This window comes from Thunnus maccoyii, chromosome 23 (genome assembly GCF_910596095.1).
Source record: "Thunnus maccoyii chromosome 23, fThuMac1.1, whole genome shotgun sequence".
NCBI classification, from domain to species: Eukaryota; Metazoa; Chordata; class Actinopteri; order Scombriformes; family Scombridae; genus Thunnus; species Thunnus maccoyii.
In genome coordinates, this window is record NC_056555.1 from 18,417,452 (window position 1) to 18,439,150 (window position 21,699).

Here is a 21,699-nt window from a genome sequence, read left to right on the forward strand (position 1 = left end):
CTGGCCAGTGGATCCAAACCCAGCTCCCTCTTGCTGTGAGGCGACAGCGCTAACCACTGCACCACCGTACAGCTAATATTGGCAAACCAATACATCGTTCTGACCCTGAAGGACGGATTCAGCTCTACTGGACTGCACGTCGATTAGGGCTCGACAAAACCACTGAACTGTGTCAGCATGAGTGGAGTGTTTAAACCTGGCTGTTTACAGCAGGAGCCGGGGCTTGCTGGCAAGCAATTCAAACCCAGTAAGTACATTCAAAACCCAAATGAAAACAACCAATATAATCAGACCTCAACTGTTCGCATGCCATACAGGAAGATCCAGAGAACTGGCTGTGTAGCTTTCGGGCATAAAATCAAACCTTTACAAAGCAAAGATTTCTCAATGACAATTAGATGCATCACTTAAGTGTTTTATCCTCACATTTACATGAAAGATGGCGAGCTGACAAGAATAGAAGTTTCTAAAAGCTGACTCAGATGTTGTTCCGTCCTCGGCTCGCACTATGAAGGCACAATAGATCATAACATTACAGTCTAATAAGCAGACAGTATCTCTATTAATGTAGAAATATGACTACTGACACTCAGCACTATGATACGCTCCTGTACAGTTTTGTCACTTGAATAACTCATAGCGATATCAACCATAAAAATCTTCCCACAGGGACAAAATCTAATCCAATTGGGTCTTCAATCTTATGTGCATCTATTTAAGGGTCCTTTAAACGTCCCTGAGCTGAAACAGACAAAATACTTTTACAGCTACTATTCTGGTCACATTGTGCGGTGGATTAAATATGCTGTATTATAAAAAAAAAAGGTAGATAGCACAAGCTGACAGGTGAACGCTAGAGGGGAACGAGGAGGAGTGAAAACATAGTCTGTGGGCTGGGGGTCGATCACACCCACACTCCAGTTGTGCGGTTGTCTATTCGCTTGTCTGACTGACACACACTTCGCTATCTGTCTCCCTCTTCTCCCATCTTTGTCTTTTCCTCTCCTCTTGCATCTACTCTTGCTCCCTGGTGCCCTCTTTGGCTCTGTACACAAACAAATCAATCTTCCTTCGACCTCTTGGAGATGAGCTTGGCCAGTGAGATGCATTTTGAGTGTGATGAATGGGTTGAAGGAGGGGAAGGGGTTGTCGGAGGATACGCCGGAAGAGCGGGATGGGCAAAAATGGTGTCTCCTTTTTCAGCTGAGAAGGTGGTATCGAACAGCCGTGCTCGTTACTAGTAGCTTGGAGGGAAACTGCTGTTCAGGAAAAACAAAGCTTGGCTCTCTGATCCTGCACTCACTTTTCTTTCTGCAACTCCTCGAGCCTTCCACTTCTTCTTTGTAAAACAGAAGCATCTGTCTTCTCCCTCAACAATGTAACCCTGCTCTTCTACCCTATTTGTAGAACCTGCACACTGAGACATTAAAAAAAAACGATACAGGTTGAAACACAAGGTCAGTAAAGCCAGGCGGAATTGGCCAACGGGGTGAGAATAGGAATGACCAATGTTGGAATATAAAACCTGGAAAAGGACAGAGTAAGCAGCACTCTTATTACACCTATAACTCCACTGCCATCTTTCTGCATGAATGCAATATGTGCCGAAATGCTGAATCATAGAATTAAAATAAAAAGATGGTATTAGAGTGCTGAGTGTACCTCATTGTCCTTCTTTCACAAATGTCTACCTGCAAACCTGCACCTCACTAGTTTCCCTTCTGTTCTGGAGAATCTGAAAAGTGGCAATGGTACAGCTCAGGTACAGTAGACTATGCACTGTAAACTATACACATCAATCAACACAGCAGCACTACAAGCGTCACGTCACAAAACATTTTCGAACAAAAAAAGGGAAAATGCACCAGTAAACTCAAACAATAAAACCACAATTCAGATGATAAGTACAGTACAGTCAGTAAGTGTTTTGACATCCATGCATTTTTGTTGTTTTGGCTCTCTACTCCATTACTCTGGATTTGAAACCAATCAATCACTTTGAAGGTAAAATGCCAACTTTCAGCTTTCATTTCAGAGTTTAATATTGTGCACTATCCAAAAATTGGAGGACTAGGAGTATAAAAATAGCTGAACATAACACTGTTCATCCAAAATGGATGTGATCACAGATCACAAAATTTTTTTTTCATAATGGATCAAATGAGTAATGTGAAAGGGGTCACTCATAGAGGTAATCCCACTGAGATTTAACTCTGAACTCTTCAGTTCCCCTTCAGCTCCACAGAGCTTTATAACATCCAGCTCATCGTTTTGGTTTTACAGCCCTCGACTTTGCTGTTTTGGTTCAATCTCACTGTTCTTATAGCTTTGATTTCTGAGCTCTTGAAACCTCACTGTACACTACCTGCCCAGTACTAGCTAGTGAATACCGTGGAGCATTTAGCAGCTAAAGCGCCAGATGTTTGTTAGTTTTAGTAGATATAGGTAGTAGTAGATACAAGTTCAGACTTGCATACTTGCTAGTTCGTATTTGGCAAGTTTAACTCTGGAGTACAAACTTTTTTTCTCATTGACAGAGAGATGCAGTAAATTATGTTACTCAGTCTGTAATGTAGCTATAATAAAAGTCCAAACTGTTATGTAGCTTAATAAAAGAAAACTAAATTTAATATAGATTGATCTGTTCATTTTAATACATTTATATTTACTGAAATGTGGTGATATCTGTACATATAGAGCCCCAGAGGCAGTACTGTTGTTCTGTTCAGTAAACACATGAAGCTTCACTTTACATTCAGACAATCTGATGTGGCAGCTACAACTGTTAGATTTCATCTGTGAGACCAACATTTATCTTCCATAAGGAATAATATCATATATCAAAATGCTACAGAGACATGAGAGCCAGCGGTAAATCACCAAAGAGCTGCACAGATCAGCTCGTCGGATCATTTTCTCCCCGGGATGATGACGGACGTTGACCAACTGATCTTTTCAGGAGTCGAGCTGCTAGCAGCTGAGATGACCGGCTGGTCTCACCCGTCCAGCGGCTCCCCACATCTCCAAAAACATCCCAGCAAATTTCCAAATAGGCGTTATTTGGATAAACTGACCACATACTGGGAATCTAAATGGTTACTGCCTTGTCTGAAAAAAATATTAAAACTTACAACAAAAAACCTAAAAATTACAACAGCTTCATCTCTGCCATTGCTGCTTGTTGGTGCGAAAAGCATTCTGGGATACTTGGCTGTTCCTAGGCCAGGCTTTGGTCAACCAATAGTGTAACTTCATCACTCAGTCAGTGAGTCAGTGACGGACAGACATTCTCATTTATAGGACTGGTCACTGCGGTTCAGCCAAAAATCAGTTAATACAGGTTTGAAACTGAAAATCCACAATCCAAAGTTTCCTTTCAAATCTAATGTGCTAGACTAGAAGCCAATATACAATAACAAATGTTAAACAATTGTGTCTGCTTTGGAGAAAGCCATTTAATTGGCTGGCCTGATCGCAGTTTTGAATGTAGCTGCCACACTGAAACATTTAAATTAGGTGTCAGGTGAACGGTGCTGCCTGCACCTTCTGCTTGATCACAGGTTGGTAAATTCTTGTACTGACTGGGTTTCTGTATCAATGTTTACCTTGCATTACAGCACAAATGCAAAATATTAACAAAACTTTAAAAAAAAAATAATGTTTCTTTAGTTTGTCAAAGAGACATTTCTGTGCTTGGAATTTACATTAACATTTTTTCATTTAGCAGATGCTTTTATCCAAAGCAACGTACATATGAGACTGATACAACACAAGCAGGGATCTAGTCAGGAGACGACAACACAAGCGCCATAAAGCTTAAGTTTGGGACCGATTGGACGTAGATGCCAATGTCAATATTGAAGCCACCTACAGTAACCACTATAACACATAAACAAACAGCACTGTGTCGTGTGCAATAAACAACAGCCCTGTCATAAATGTCCAAGGGGGGGTTTTCTGTACAACATACATATGCACAGCAGTGCTCGTGGTTGTCTTGGTGATGTGTGGTTGCTGGGGTAACTCGGTCACGAGCTAAACAAGATAGACGACCCAAGGTCATCTGAAAAGACGTAGTGTAGGAGGATAAGGGGATGAGAAGAGAGAGTAGACTGCAAAGTGCTTGGCCAGACTGTGAAATACAAAGTTGTTGTTTTTTTACCCCCATTCTTATATATAATATAATACATGTTTCAATTCAGCTTGCTTCAGGCAAAACCTAAAATATAGCCACCTCATATAAAACAGTAGTGAAAGAGAAACATGAAAATTTAAACAACTTCCAGGGCGCAACGCTGTCAGCGACCCGTGACTTATAACTGTGCAAAGACTGGGCTTTTTTTTGTTCTTTTAATGTCCTAGTGTGTTAAAGGTATGTTTCTCTAGTCACAATAGTCAAGCAACATTACAATAAAATCTCTCGTCCTCCTCTGGGTCATCTGGCTTTGTCTGGAACAGCAGCTGGCAGCAGTAACACTGAGCCACATAAGCGTAAGCAGGCACCAATACACCTGGAGCAACCTAATGGATCTGCGGTTCAGGGTGCCCAGCGAATTTAAACCAGATGCCAGTATACCTTTGTGTATTCTACAGAACACACAAGCACCCAGAGAAAGGAAGGGGAGGAAAAGAGCATCAAGAGGAGGGATATGAAACAGAGTAAAGAGAAGAGGTAGTAGGCTCTCACTACCCACATTAATGCTTTCCAATGTGCGATTCTTGCTTAATAAAATGAACAAAATCAGCCGACACAGCACTTTATATCTATTTATTTAACCCTGATTCAGTTTCACCATCGAGCACTTGATGCTACTTTTAATGTAGCTTCTATTGTTTTTTTATGTAAATATGTTTTAATGTGTCCTGTCTGGATGTGATATGATGTGTTTTCATGTACTCTTTTTAATAGCAGATTTCTTCACATGACAAACAAGCATGCATAAGTAGACCATAAAGTAAAAACACAGTATTCACCTGTCTAGAGACATTTTGTATTTATGTATGCATTTCTGCTAGATGCCACAAAAATATTATTTACGATGTCCCATTTACTGGCCAATTACTAGTGCTTTTAACTTTCCTGCTTTTTCTCTGAGAATTTGGGTTGGAATTTGCTGTGACTGCTCAGGTTAAGACCATCATTGGCAGCCTGCAGAGGAGCCAAAAGCAGGTGAAATCCAGAGGGGTGGTTAACCAAGCCTTTCTGATTGAGCTCATTGTTAAAATGAAGGAAAATAACAAGTGAAGAAAAGTTCAGAGAGACAAGAGAAAGTAAAACGCATGGCGAATCAGCGTACGTTGCGGCAACTGCAAAAGGTTTGCCGATGCCGCCCGCCAAAGATACACATGAAAGAAAGATGAGCAATCAAGTATAACGTGTGCACACACACACATACACACAAATCTGCATATGTTCTCCCATTTACAACTCGGCCATTTCAAGGGATAATTTCATTCCATCAGTTTAAAAACACTGCCTCCCTTATCACTTTTCAGACAGCTTGGCTCATTCACTCAGAGCTAAGTTTATGCATACAAATGTGCTACTTAATTTGCTAATGAAAGACCCCCGTCTTGTGCCTTAGAAATCGCAGCAGACAAATGCTACAATAGCTCGGAGTAAATACCAGATGAATTCCCAGTTTAGAGCGCTGATGACAGCAGCCTCCCCCCCCCCGGTAAACAACGAGGTAACACGAACGTGGCACCTCAGCTCTCGGAGATGTAATTACAGGAGCCACGACATCTGCGCTACTGTCTCTGCAGCGATGTAATGAGACCAAGTGGGGGACGGCGACTTTTTGGTGTTCGGTGCTGAATGACATGAGGTACAAAGTCCAGGCTCCCTGGCGTGTCCCATGGATGGGCAACATAGCACAAGGGTGACATGACTGAGGAACAATTCTACTGAAAGGCAAATTAATTCTGATTTGTTTTTTAAAAGGGGAAGATGAGGCACTGATCTATATGCAGTAAAGTGGTGGGAAGGAATACTAATAAGATGAGGGAAATAGTAGTGGGTTCTTTTTACAATTCTAATTTATACATTTAAACCAGCAAATACTGTATACTATTGGTATTATGCTGTAATGTCTATTTGAAATAAACAAACTTCTTCCCCAAGAGGGCCAACAATTAAGTCATGAGCCAATGACAAACACACTGCACTGTATAAAACTACACTCCTCTATACTTAAACGCTTCTGTATTCTGTATTCTCATATGATTACAAACAACTAAACCCATATTGCTTGACGCAGAGTCCTTTATACATGACAAATATTCTAAAATGTAGGTTATAAATGTAGATTACATGGACAATATGCTGTAGATATTCAATAATACTGACCCATAACATCAGTCTAGAACTTACTGACTACACAGATGTATTTTTAGCCCAACTTAACACACTATGAAAACAAATTAAGTAAGAATGTGGGAAGGCTCTCAACACGAGTTTGTAAGCTAGCTGCATGGTTTTGCTCTCCATTCAGCTACAAGAGCATTAGTGAGTGGGGTCAGTCACTGATGTTGGGTCAAGTTCTTCCACACCAGACTGTGAAAACCCCATTTCTGCATGGACCTGGATTTGTGCACAAGTGGCATAATCATGTAGAGACAGGAAAAGGGCCTTCCCCTAACTGTTGGCACAAAGTTAGAAGCACATGATTGTCTATAATAACACTTTAAGCTACGGCATGAAGGTTTAACCATGAAAAACAGCTTCAGACCTAAAGTGCCATGTAGTGTTTACTCCAGTCACTCCAGTTCACTCGACGCAAATGTTGCTGAAGTGTTCCAACTGTTCAATAAATGAACGGAGTATCAGCCTGTTCGCTTTTTTTTTTTTGCTTCACTTGCTGGAAATCAGTTTGCATATATGAATGAAGATGGCAAAAATCATGAATAATTATCAGTATGCTTGTCATTTTGATGTGCGCTTCTTACTGCAAGCGTTTGTTTTGTTTTGTTTTCAAAGAATATTAAAATATAAGAAACAGCAGACACAGAGGTGTGGTCTCACTTTTTGTTCTTTCTATTATCATGTGGGAGGCTGAATCTAACATTATCATCTGTCAGTTTTTCCAACAAGTTTCAACAAGGAGCCGTTAAATCACATCTTCTAATGAATACTTGGCATAAATACAGCACAAATTATTGTATCTTCTTTGTTAATTATCCAAATTTAACCATGAGACCCAACACTGAAAAAACTTGTTACCTGTTTCATTCAAAATAAGGATGATCCAGTAAATGCAAAACATAGTTTCTCATTATTTCCTGCATCACAGTACCTCCACAGACTCAAAAAAAACAGAGTTACAAGCAAGAAGTTAATAAGCAGACTTGTGTAAAGACATCCTACAGGCGCTGGTATATTCAGATCTAAATCAACACTGCAGAGGTAATATTACTGTTGAGCTCTTCAGTTTCAGGTTAAGATTTCTTATTAACCCCTAATCCAGTGCAGTGCTGTCTATTTGCAGAGTTAGTTAATGCCGGGCTGTTAAAAGCCTCTATTTTTCTTCAGTGAGTGGATTTGTTTTCAAGGGGGCTGTAAAACTGCCCTTCACACACCTTCTGAAGACTATTTTCCATGAGGGGGGGATTCTCAGAAAACAATCCTGTGCCAGCACTGCATTTGGCAAAGGCCAGGGGGAGAAATTGTCAATTCTACCATTTATCTGACAAGACAGATCCTTTGAGGAGGTCCGGTTCACCTTTTAAGACAATTTCTCTCTGTGTACAAGGGCATCTGCTGGCATCTGCTGTCTGTCAGAGAGAGTAAGAGAAACAATAACAAACGGAAAGAGACAGCTATACAGATATAGAGAGAGACCCGGGCACCTAAAATACTACTGTAAGTCCATCCGCCACCACTCACTGACGAGGCAGCCGAACCCTGCCAACTGGAAACACACATTTGTTGCCAGGCAACACCGGTGACATCAGCAACCTTCATCATCAACCCCCTCCACCCCATGCCAATGGCACTTGGGGCTTAAAATAGCACACAGATTATTATCAGGCTTCAAAATGGCAGACATTTCTCATATGCACATAAGGCAAAGTGAGTAAGCCGGTGGATTCAGGTGCCTCAAGGGGTGACAAACTATGCGTGCATGTGTATCTTGGACAAGCGGGGGGGGTTATTGAGGGGTGTTAATGCATGTATGTCATTTTGCATGCATGTCAAAAAAGCAAGTAAATGTAAACAATATCATAACCGGTGAAGGTAAAAGCGGAAATATGTAGGCCAAAGTGCAACTGGGAAAAAAAAAAAAGAAAAGCATTGTGGTGTCATGTTGGGGTTGATGAGACAGGATGAATCAGCACATGAGATGACAGCGGGCGGCTGAGAAATGATTGAGTCCGCTGCACATGGGAATAACGAGCACACCAATCACTTCCACTCTGTATCAGAAAACTAATCTCGCACTGCACCAGCCAAGCGCGCCGGAGTGAAAACTAATCACGATCTAAATTGGTCAAATTAGTCAAATTCTCATCCGTGAGCTTGTTAGCACACATAAATATTTCCAACAAAAGGGGATGTGAACTCCTCTCTGCTGTACATCAACGCTGCCTATCGCCATTGGCACCATCACGACAAAGCGGTTGTTTCATGTTAGCCGACTTTGTTTCATTTTTTTCCAACCGGGGCCTTGTGCAGATCTAAGGAGAGCTCCGCTAGGAGAGAGTGCTGCCGGCTCTTTGCGTGATGTGACTGTTTACCAATCAGTAATGCTACACAGTTGGCTGCGAGGTAAGGGAAGCCTACAGGGGGATGGATGAGAAAACGATGTGAATCAAACCCTGAGCCGTTTTTTTTTAATCTTTTCAGCGGTATACACCAGGTACGGCTGATGAACTGTTTCCAGTGTACAGGGATGATGTCAAAGATAATGAATTAGATGATGCATCTTTTAACAGGAGCTGGCAAACACACGCTCTGTTTGATGAATAAAGAATCCTACAGTGATGATACAGCAGCTTTACACAGAGGAACTCGAAAAATACACTTCAAAAGCATCTAAGGGTGTAGCCGCGAGAGCCAAATACTTTATCTCATTAATTATTTGTTTAGCATGCATGTTTTGAGCAATACTAATGTACTATATCTCAAAAGAAAATGTTTTTTTCCTTTCAGTAATCAAAAACATAAACAATACATTTGAAAATAACCTTGAATAAGACTTTCAGCTACAAGAAGGGATTTGTAATTTCGATTGTACTTTCGCTCTTGCTCCAGGTTTTAAAAATTGTTCACCAGGACACGGACTAAAAACAACAACATTAAAAATCTGCTTACCTGGTCCCTTAATCCTACTGTACTTTTATATATATAGTGTGCCCCGTATTCTGTCCAATCTCTTCACCTTCTGCTCCCTTCACTGCTCACGGTGCCTGTTTTCTCACAATCGATTACAGCTTTTGGCTGCTGAATATTACATTCCAGGATTACAAACATTCAGCTGGAAAGATTTATGAGCAACCGCGCTGGTGATTGATTTTGTTCAATTTTAAAATCTATTTTGCAGGTGACTACAAAGTGAAAAGCCCCGTACGAGAAGAGGGAGAGATCTATCAATATTTATAGATGAAAACCAAATGTGTGTGAGAGGGGGGGACTTAAAAAGACTGTCTGAAGAAGTCTGAAATATGACTTGACTCCGAGTTGAAAGCCAGAAGATGCCAACAAACTGCTTTTCAGGTGTTCTGTGTATAATGAGTTTCTCAAGGAGGAGTCTGTCTCTCCTTTCATATGATTCCCATTTTGGGGCAAACGAGCCTTGAATGCTAAACTGCTTCCCATTGACCGAGCTGATTCTCTTCTATTGGGAGGGAAGATGAAAGAGAGTTGTCAAGGTACAGACGTTGCTAAAAGTTGCTTGATCAATGTCCTGTCTCCAGAGAGACGGTCCAACAGTGCACTGTGGCACTCCCAGCAGGGTCACACATGAACTCAGTACAGGCAGGAGGAAACTGTATATACACACTGAATCTTCCTGGCATGTGTGTACGCTTTTTTTATCTTTTTACTGACATTTCATACCTGTTTGTCAATACAAAAATACCAATAAATCTTTATTGTTTATATGTGCAGCACTAAAGCACAATACATGACTTTTTTTTTTTTTGGATAATGTCCCATAAGGACGTGGGAGGCGTAGTTTTGTGACTGCAAGGTCACCAAGTGGATTAACAGGGAAAACCCAGGCAAGCTCTACTAGCTTTTCACAGCCGCTTCACTCGATGTATCTATATCTGGCTGTGGCGATACTTGTTACTAAGATAAATTAACTGTGGGTTTTAGTGTAATTTGGGGAATTCTTATTAAAAAATAAGATAAAATAGCACAAACTCCAACCATTAAAAGGTACCCGTTGCAGTTTTTGAACACTAATAGTGTAACAGTGTAGCCTGCAAGTGCACAAAGATGCACATGCACACACATGACAATGCACAATAAACACTCTTGCCAGTCGTTATACTATTCCACTGATCAATATGTGGTGATGCACAAATTAACCTATAAATGCACCCACAAAGGCAATGAAGAAGAAGACTGGTAACAAGTGAACATGGATATCAAAGATGCAGGAAGTTATCAGCTTTACAAATGTTTTATAAGGAAGGAACTGCATTCACCATGTTTGTTGTGTGTGACTTCAAACAGCTGATTAAAAATAAACTCTGCTCCCTCTGTATGTAATGCATATGCGTGTGTGTGTGTGTGTGTGTGTGTGTGTAACATGGCTGAATCTCTTTCACACCCACACATTTGAAGTAAAGCTGCCACAGACATACAAAGAGAAAGCAAGTGAGACGAGAAGTGACTCGGTCTACCATGAAAAAGTGAAGAACACATTTGGATTGCAGCGCCGGCCGCAAGCTGCCAGTTATTGGGTTTACCAGGGGGTGAAAAATCCAATGGGATTTACACATCTAGACAGAAATCAAGAGGGCGCCAGAGGTTTTTTTTTTCTCCAAACTCAATAAATCACCTGGCTGGGATAGCCACAAAGTGTGAAAGGATTTTGTTTGGGTGCGTGTGTGTGTGAAGGAGAGAAAGGAAGTGAAGTGAGAATCAAATTCGGTTGTGATACAAACACCCCTAAAATCAAGAAGAATTAAATGTTATCTCACAAATGCTCACAGATCAGAATCAGTAACTCTGTTCAGCACATCCACGGTGGTGAGCGTTTGTTTTTAGCGACCATCTGCGCTCCCGGTCGGACTCTATCTAAGATGGACGTACAGGTAGAGAAAGCAATGGGATGCATTATACATAACAGAGTAAACAACTAAATCACACCGCACCAAAGGGCTTGCTTGCGGGCTGCTTACTCTAAACCAATCAACTCCCACACTGCACATACGAACAGTAAATGCTCATCCAAACACATTATATCACCGAAGATCAGTGTATGGGGGCTTAAAACGAGCATTAAAAAGGACCACAGAGAGAGGATTCACTTTTATAATTGGTGTTCAGCAAATTGATTAATTGTCAGTTTCTGTGAGACCGCTACACAGCACAAAGCTACAGTGTAGCAGAAGAGCAATAGCGTCCCAATTCAGGAGCTGGATGGAAACCACCCAGGAAGATGTGTCCACGAATAGACCCACACACCAGACTGAACCTGCACCTCTGCTTCCAAAACTACTTCCTGGCTGATTTAAGATGGTCAGAAATGGTTGACTGAAATAGGACAGTCTTATCAGTCTGTTATACGGGTATTCAGTCTTGAAATGCGTATTTTTAACGATGGAATGCTACTACTAAGACTTTGCATAAGACTTTGTTTGTTGTTGCAGCAAGCCAACAGTAGAATCACTCATTTAAACTCAAGAGCCTGAATTGATAAAAAGCATTTTTGTAATATTGAGCTCTTCACACTCTCATTGAGCCCTGGACAGACCAATCAGCCATGTGAGCTAATCTCAACTCATATCAGAGTGTGTCGCCTGCACAAACACAAGGTCGATGACTTTCCAACGGTCCAACGGCGGTATTGATTCCATATTTAACACAGAGATGTCGCCTTGTCCAGCATCGATCGTCCATTTGCTTAGGCAGGATATTACTAAACAAAGAAACATCCAATTGTGCTCCCTCTCTGTTGCTGGCGCATTTGTCACCGTTCACGAGTACTCGCGGAGGGCAACGATCAAACTGAGAGGGGGAGGGGGCATGGTATTACCATGATGGCACACTGCCTGGACTCAAGGCTCCAATCCAAGAAGCTAATAGGCTGTTACCCATTCAAGAATCATTACGAACCGCAGCCTGAGAAACAATGCAGGGAAAAGCTGGGAACCCGAGATTCCAATTACATACGGTACCAAAAGTTTGGACACACTTTTTAATTCAAGGGAATTGGAAGCTGTGTCCAAACTTTTGACTGGTGCTGTATCTTCTCATGCCACCCCACAACAGCCATGATGTATTATAGGTCGATAGTGAGGTGGAAAAAGGGAGATTACACACTTTCTCGGAAACTCCCCCTCACTTGTTTAATGTACTACCACTGGACTGTGAGCTGAGTTGATGTATTTAAAGAATAATCATGACTCAACCTCTGTGAGGACAACATTAATCTAAAGTGCACTGGTGCAATGTGGCATTGAAATATTGACGATGTTTGTGGGTTTTCTGAAAAACAGACAGATCAAAATGAAGGCTGATTAACCACAAATTATTGCAATCTTGTGAAAATCGACAGAACTCACATACCGCCGGTTTAGTCTGGTTTTGTGCATTTTACACTCCCCAAAAAGTTAGGAACAAGACGGTTAAGGCTCATCATCAAGTAGTTGACTCGGTGCATGCTTCGCTGGGGAAGCAATTTCAATTTCCACTCCTGAACTGATGGACAAGTCCCCCGTGATTGTTTTCTTCCCTTTATCTCTTTGCTAAGCAAGCAAACAACTTAGTCTCCACAGCTCAGCTAGTCACTCAGTGTCTCATATGGCCGAAAAGTCTATTAAACATCAGTGAACTCAATGAAAGGCAATGCCAATCAAAGCCTTTTAAATGCTGCCCTCGAATGTGACTGGTTGAAAGGCCCTCTGGGACTTTTCCCACCTGACCACGGCAGCAAGCACACACTTCTCCTTCTAAGGTGAAGACATCTGGGAAGGCACAACTCATATTAAATGGCATTTTTTGACATCCATTTTGATTCAAGGAACGATGTCTTTGCCCCAAAAGTATCCCCCCGGTGACCTCAGTCATTGTTTGGTCTGTCCATGTCTGCACATTCCTGTCTAATTTTCATTGAGGCTCAAATAATTGTTGCAAATGATGACACATCGCTTCTTGATGATCAATTCCCAGGGAAGCTGGGGGGTCTTTAATATCTTAATTACTAAAGTAGAAGGGGTCCAATATCCTGGTATACAATACAAAACACTAGGGGGATTCATCAAAGAGGGAAGAATGATAAAAATGTGCTTTACAATGACAGCCGGCTTTCAGGGAATAGTGATTTTCTGGAGTTATGCCTCATCTCAAGGCCAAGTTAATGTCAATCGGCTAATAAATACAGCAAAGAGCACATTTATAGTCTTCTCACACCGATACGCTTAAGATGAGACTGAGGCTTAAAGATCAAGCTGAATTAAAACATCATATACAGTTCATGCTAATAAAGTAGTTGGGGTCCTTGAAAAGCTTTCTCAGTATCTGTATCATAAGAACTTAATCCCTCAAGTTTGAGTTTTAAGAGCTTGTCAACCTACTAAACTGACATAATTAAAACTACACAAAGCAATTTCACACAAAGCATATGATCAGGGATTTGAACAATTTGAGCTTTAACCACCAGAGGTTCTGTGATATATTCAGAAGTCAGGGTTTTAATTTACCTCTTCCTGATTAATATGCATCTCTGGGCAAATAGAAACCATGTATAGAATCTGATAAGATGTGTATATTTATATAAAAGGTTTTCTTAGTGTAACTTTAAATGGATCACCATTGTAACATTATGTTTTCTGATTCTGAAGTCTGTGTTTTCTGTCTTTGGAGAGTAAAAGCTTTCTTACCAGTCTGCCACCAGTGATCCAGGACAGGAACCCCAAAGCTCTGCTTTGCCCATTCCAGTGTCTCTACATCACATCGCTCTCCTGCCAAGAATAACGACCGCAGCCTGCAAGGACACAGAGTTCATTTGTCAATCACTGTGACGAAACATGTCATGTCTACTCCCTCACAGAAATGGTCAAGATAAGAGGAAACCACAAAGAAGTATCCTTTTTCTGTTTTTTGTCAGTGTCCACATGCTCGAACCTATTCAAAGCCATTTATGTTAGATTTCTGAAGACTTAAATTGACATCTGAAACATTTACACATACACAAAACAGTGGTGCATGGGTATGTTGTTGAATGAGCAGCATTTTAATTGCATCTTAATTCAATATTGGTGTGTGGGGAGTTTAATGGATTTGGCATACTAACATTTTATTTAAAGGTGAGTGGGTTTAAAGCTGTGTAGCTTGTGAGCTTGGGATTTACCTCTTTTTGAGTGTTTTGCAAAGTGAAACTCTTGCGTTATGAATACTGAATCATAGCAAATGTGCAAAACTGACACACCAGACGCTGTAGCTGACAACTTCTCTTGACACTCTTCAGTGTCACTCTTATCTCATACAATATATCTTTAAGAAAAATGGTTTTGGACCACAATCTGTTTGCATTTAAGCAAGTACCCTCCACTTTACTTTCCCTATAATCCTGGCTGAGACTGAGGTACCTGCAGTCCTTTCTAGCTGCCTCTGACAATGTCCAGAAGTAGTAGTAGTCGTAGTAGTAGTAGTAGTTCTCCTCATCTTTGCTGACTAGAGGAGCTCTGTGGCCTCACTACGATCGTTTTCTTCCTTAATCCCTGTTTGTATTGAGGATCAGCTTCATTGCAGTCTCCGAGACCTCAGTAATTAGCCTCTTTCCATAGACTTAATTGCAGAAAACAGTCCATTCAACATTTTATTTCTTCTGAAACCTACAGGCATCTCCACTCATCTCAAAAAGCATTTCAAGGTGGATGTTCACCTATCACCTGAAACACATTCTTGGTAAGACTAAGCTGCTCTTTTTCCAAAGAAAAAATATATCTTCTCGATGACATCTCAGTATTGTATTGATGTACATATTGATGAGACCTTGAATCATGTACCTGGAGACAACAAATTCTTGTGAGGACATCTGAATCTGTCAAATTGTCCTTCACTCCTAGTTTGGTTTTTTTTACTCTCATCCTAGTTTGGGCAACCACTACTCCCTGACTTTATGAAACCTCCCCTTTCATGCCCTACGAATGACCCAAAACACTACAGTTTCTATCTTCAGTTTCCCTGATTTCTCCCACATAATCCCCCCACTGATGGCTGCTCATATCTAATTCAAAACACTGCCAGTTGCTCGCTACAAGGTTGTAAAGGGATCTATAACCCCCTACAAGCCCAGGCCACAGTGCAGCTGTAGATTATAGTCTGATCACTGCATTTTCCCACAAACGACTGCAGGTCATCACTCATCGGTCTCAGCCCTCCCCGATGTAGAAATGACCTTCCAACTCCAATCAAACTTCAAGTCACATTCTATCTTTTGCAGGCGAGAACATTTTCATCATGTCACTCTCTCCCCACTGAATTATCTTTTCCCTTTCTGCTTTCTCCCTGGGTGATATTTTATTCTCTTTTTCATTCAATACTCTCTAACTTGATTGTTCTACAGCCTCAGAATATTACATAGCCTGGTGTCTCTAGTTTTCTGCAGCACTCTGATTGCAGAATATGGACTTCACCGCTGAAAAATGGTGAATTCCTCTTAGTAAACAGAATGCTCAAGAATGCTCTGCTTTTGCTTATCACCACGCAGACGCTAATGAAGGTTGCCTGACAGCCTTGAGTCAGTTCAGTTTTCAACTCTTTTCCCCTTCAATAATGGGGAAAATTTTAACATAATGCAACTGTAGTTTAGTTATTTTATCTGATATAACCTCTTGTTTTATGTGTCATGTCCAGTTTTGATAAACAAAGAGGCTTGATAAAGAATCTTAGGTGATCTCACATCCTTAGGTCAGTTTAAAAGCTGTTCTTCTATATTGCAGCATCCATACAAATTGTGGTATGTGTGTCTTTGTTTCCATGAACAGTTGTGATTGGTTTAAGATATTATTAAGAGAAGTCATGGCAAGTCATTATGGGCTTTAAATTTACTTTGTTACTCACATTTATTGCATATTAAAACAGTTTATAGGCAAATATATATCTAAAAGTATCACTGGTATGACAATGTATCATTATGTGTAAGGTGATTACATTTTATAGTCATAGAAGCAAAAATGATGAAGTGACGGTTGTTACTGTTGACCATCCAGATCAACACATCATTTAAGATGACGCAAATGATTGTGCCCATTTGATTAATATGTAAATTTTTAACTTATTTTTACTGCAAATTTTCATATGCATTATCCTTAGTAGCATGGAAACCCTTTGAGCCCTACCATCTGGCAATTTGGCTCCAAACTTTTATGCTCTTATTTGTGTTGATTAAGTACTTAAAAGGTCTGTTTGACTCATAATAGCGCACTCTGGATAAACAGCTTTAAGTAAACGCCTTGACTGTCTAGACTATAAAATATGAAAGATGTACATCAAAGACTATGATGAAGGCTCTAGATTAATAATGTACCTCCAATTCAGCTCTCAGATAGATTCTGACTTGGATGAATTGAACCAAATAATTTGTGGAATAAATGAGTGATTGACTTGCTGCCCTGGCGGTGACCTTCTGTTCTTTGTGCACAGATTCTTTATGGAGTTTTTTTTTCAAGTTTTCTGATGGAAATACAAATCTGGTGGATTCACGCAGACACTGTGACCTCAGAAATGGTAGTAGGAGGGCGACGGTTTGGCTGCTGCCCAAGCTCAGAGACTGTGCGCTGAGTCAGTAATAGTCAGTGTAAACATCCGTGTTCTGTTTTCAGAAAGAAAAAAAAAAAAAAAATCAGGAGTCCAACCTCCCTAAAATCATTCTCAAAGTGTCACGAACAACATATTATACTTCAGTGATGGTGATGAGCCAGTAACTTCAGATAGCAACTATATTATATAAAGCTACAGTATTAACACTTCTTTTAACATGTTTCAACAGCTTGTATGCAGTTCAACTGATTGAACTGACTTCATCACACACATACACTATAAGGACAAGCAAATATTTGATTATTCAACAAGCAAGTGTACCACACAGTTTATCCTGACACCACTTCTAGGTTAGAAGTGATACAGTGATAGAATATGTACTCTGAACTTTACTGGTGCGGTGTGATAAAAAGAACTCTGTCCAATCAGGAGCCACAACTTTGACCAATAAAAACTAGACAGCTTTGTAAAGATAAGCCCACACTAATCTCAACAGTAAGACCTTGGAGCGGGCAAATAAAGCGGAAAAATAGCACTCTTAGGGGTTAAGGTTATACACATAATGCCCTTTTGTCACATGTTTTAAGTCTACAAATTATTAATATACTTAAAAGTGATACTCTGGGGTCAGTGTAACAAAGTTGATGTGAGAATAAATGAGTCACTGGTTTAAGCAAAGGAGAATTGCTGCAGTTGAAGTTGGCTGCAGTGAAATTTTGTGAAGCAGATCCAGTCCACACAGATGGATTATCCTTCTAAAAATAGTGCCCAAACTTAGAAACTCTGTGTGTATGTTTGAGTTAGTTAGTGCAACTGCCCAATATGGAAATATAGCCACAACATGGGATGAGTTCACCAGAGAATATTCTGATATATATTCTCAGGAGTTACTTTTAATTAAAGGAAAACAGGTGCAAACATCGCTACCTTTAATGGTGCCAAGTTTCACTGAGCACCAAAAAGCACCACCACCGACTGAAGTCATGCACTTTGCATCTGATTGAGGCTCTCGGCTTTGAGATTTTTCTCCCGTCTTTAAAAACACTACTGTGGAAAAGGGTGTGTGCCCCTTCTGTCATGCTACACCAACGCAGGGCTCTGCTACCATCACAGCTGCAGACAGCCCTGCAGCCAGTTTCTCAATGCAAGCTTTCATGGTGACAAGTAATATGGCTCAAGCACATTAATAAGGGTCCGGGGCTGTTACAGTTGAGCAGGCTCTAGAGGGAGTAAATGTCCCACTGCGTCAATAAAGCCCAGACAAGGATGTTGAGCTGAATGAAATTATGTGTTTGATAATAAAGCTAACGGAGTTTTCTGAAAGGTTTTGCCATTTTCATCAGCATAGTTTTAATTACAACCAGCGTTATTAGTATTGACGTATTCTGCCATGTCATGACAAAATACACAGAGTAGATCCATAAGGCAATATTGTCACAAACACTATGCTTGGATTGAATTTGCTTATCCACACCATACAGCCTGTAGAAGTCCCTCTGGTCGGCTGAATTGAGTGCAATGCACAGAATTACTACAATGTCAACTTCTTAAAAGAAAGTGGTACCTTGATACGTCACACTTTCCCAATGTCTGTAGAAAACTAGACATTTAAGAGACAAAAGATGACACATTATTATCCTGCTCAATACATGAAAATATTTTAAAAGCTATGAGAATATTAAACATTCTCAAAATTCTCAAAATACCACAATACTTCTCTTTGGAACTGTAAAAATCAAAAGTTAGTAAGTGAAAGCCTCAACCAGACATTGAATCACCCTGTGCTAAAATGAATCCATGTTTCATCGCTGCCTTTGTATCGCTGCCTGTGTGTGTCACGGTGACATGTGTTGTTCAGCGCCGAAGGGAAATGCAGTAATCTTTCACCACCATGCCTCCTCCAAGGGGAAAAGACACATTAGGAACAAGGAAGTGTACACAGAAACAGCATGTCGCTTAAATGAAGGATTGTGGCAGGGTCGAAACTGAGAAGATAAATGGCGCCGATATTTGAGGCAAAATATTACAGAAAATAATTTCCCTCTGCAAGAACAGCATTTAAAAAAGGTGCTCAGCATTCAGCACAGCCAACGGCCAAAGATTGTCAAATTCAGCACATAATACCAGAGTTACTCAATGATTCACTGGAGCTATAGGTCATCCGCACTCAGAATTGCTTTATGATTGTGTGCTTAAAGGCATTTTCAGACTGCTGAACAGATTGGAAGAGGTGAATTGACACCACAACCCTTTAGATGATCAAAATTAACAATTGTGATCATCTCAGCAAGTATTTCATTCTCTGGGCCAAACTAATATTGTAAAAAATGTTTGTTTTTAACTCTTGACACTTGACCTTTACCTGAAGAGAGAGATAGCAGCCAGGAAAACAAGTTCATGCAGTATGATTTAATCCAGGTGTGTTGCAGTGACTTGAGGCTGTTTGTTATCCGTCCTGATTAACACCCAAGCGGGTCGAGTTGAGGGTACTGACTGTGAGCTAGTGGAGGTGGAAGAGGGCTTCGAATCAACAGATGGTCAGAGACTAATGAGAGGCTCGACAGGCTGTGCAGACCACCGTCAGCCATGAGACGCTTTAACACACCACTCCTGCCGTTTCAGAGATCAACCTTCAACCTGTATTTGAAGGTTAAGGTCTGTATCTGTTTCCTTCTCACAGCAAGTTTCTCTGGATAGTGACAGATAAGCTCTGTTTTTCAGTCTACGCATTAGTCAATCCTTGTGATATGAGCATAGGTGTAAAGGTCTATGGGCTGAAGAGTTTGCTAAAAATGTTTTAGTTTGTCTTTATGTCTTACCATGTCAACTTAAGGTTTTAGCATTAAAAAAAAATTAAAGCATCTTTCAAGAAAATTTCAAATCACAAATATAGAGGAGTTTAAAACAATCTTGGTATCAATCTTAATTTCTGAACATCCTACAAGACTTGGATATGGGCTTATTTTACATTTGATGGTGAATTCACTCAATCGCCATTAGAGCTTAAACTAACAATTCCTTTTATTATTTTAATTTGTCAATTTTTATTTTTAAGTTAAAAAATAATTAACAACGGCCATCACAAGTTCCCAGGGCCCCGGGTAACAACTTCAAATTGTTTTGCAAATAACAATAACATAAAACAAAGCAAAGCAGCAAATCCTCACGTGGTGATGAGATGCTTGGACCAACAAATGTTTGACATTTTGAAAGACTGTTAATTATTATCAGAATTGTTGCCAATTAATTTCAATTTACTAATTGATTAATCAACTAATGGTACAACATAAAAAGGGCCTTCACCTGCACTGCACTATCAACAATTTGTTCTTTGTATAGGGTGACGATGTCTACCTGGACAGGGGATATTTTTTCCCAACTGCAGCGTGGGGGTCCTGCTGGCGAATGGCTCGGATGGCGGTGGGTGCTGTGAACATGGAGGAGGCTCCGTGTTCAGACAGGACACGGAAAAATGCCCCGGGGTCTGGAGTCCCTACAGGCTTACCCTGTAAAACACACAGTACAACAACTGGTTAGTTGAAAAACTGAAACATAGATGCACTGTACTGTACATCATATATTATCTGACTCCCTACAGCATAAACAGAAGATACAAACATTATTATTGAATCTCATATACATAACAGCAATATTTTTAAATTATTCCACAATACAAATTCACTTCAGCTACAAACTACACTCCATGAGTATTCATAGAGCAGCTGTTTACAAGGGAGAGGCATATTGGAAGAATGCCTTCAAGCCAGATGGGCCCAGAAATCCATGGATTAGAAAACAGAGTTGCACTATAGAAGTATTGTTTGTCTAGAAGAAAAGATATAGACAAAAAGAGGCCTGCAGGCAAACACCTCAGACAGTTACAATCTCCAATGTGTTCAGGTTCACAGTTTACACTGGTATTCAACTAGCATGTCCCTGCAGTGGGAAGACAACTGCAGATGAATGAGAATGGTAAACAGCAGCCGTGAGTTCTGGCTGTCATTTTTTTGCTCTGGATACATATTTGTGTCTGTGTATTGATCAAAGAAGAAGACAAAAGGTTGGCAGCATCATGCTTGAAGATAGAAGGGCTGCTACAACTAGGTACACGTGAGACATCCAGCCGCCTGGAGTCAAACATTGATTAAAAGGAAGGCAGATTAATTCATTGACCGGTAGTGATTCTTCCCACGGTGAGAAAATATCAGAGGGTTAATGTAACGAATGACTATCAACATAAGAAATACCCTATAGGACACACATGAAAAGATAAACAGACAGTAACAAAACAGCAGCCCCTTTAGCCTTACAGATTTTGTTACATACACAAGAGCCTGCATGGAGGCTACTTCACTAGCCAATAGGTAATGGTCTCACAAAGCAAAGCCAAATCACTTGTAATAATTGGATGCATCAATATCAAGTGGCTGTTAAAAGCAAACATTCATGCAGAAAAAACATCATAACGGCTTAATTATTCCTTTACTATTAATCTTTACAAGAGGTTAAGTGAGTTTCATGACTGTGTTTTGCCCTTTTAAAGTGCTATTTTTAGGTACTTCAACTAATGATGCACTGATAACCAACATTTAAGCACTATTACAAAATACATTCACTCATTTCACCCTTTTTAATGGTAGTGTGGAAGGCCGTAATGAGTGCATGAAGGTGAAATACAGACTAGAATTACTAAAGAAAAATGAGAAGGGACAGACAACCGGAATAAGCAGCCTGCCGTCTGTCTCTTGACAGGAGGCTGT

The 21,699-nt window shown here is 40.3% G+C and overlaps 1 protein-coding gene across 1 annotated transcript in view; it reads right to left on the reverse strand.

Moving 5' to 3' along the window:
- The window catches only part of acss3 (acyl-CoA synthetase short chain family member 3), a 38,167-nt gene that overhangs the window by 6,678 nt on the left and 9,790 nt on the right, over positions 1-21,699 (reverse strand). The window contains exons 8-9 of the mRNA XM_042402513.1: positions 20,294-20,445; positions 14,056-14,159 (exon numbers count right to left, since the gene is read on the reverse strand). Coding sequence (XP_042258447.1) covers positions 14,056-14,159; positions 20,294-20,445 — 256 coding nt within the window. The remainder of the gene's footprint in view (positions 1-14,055; positions 14,160-20,293; positions 20,446-21,699) is intronic.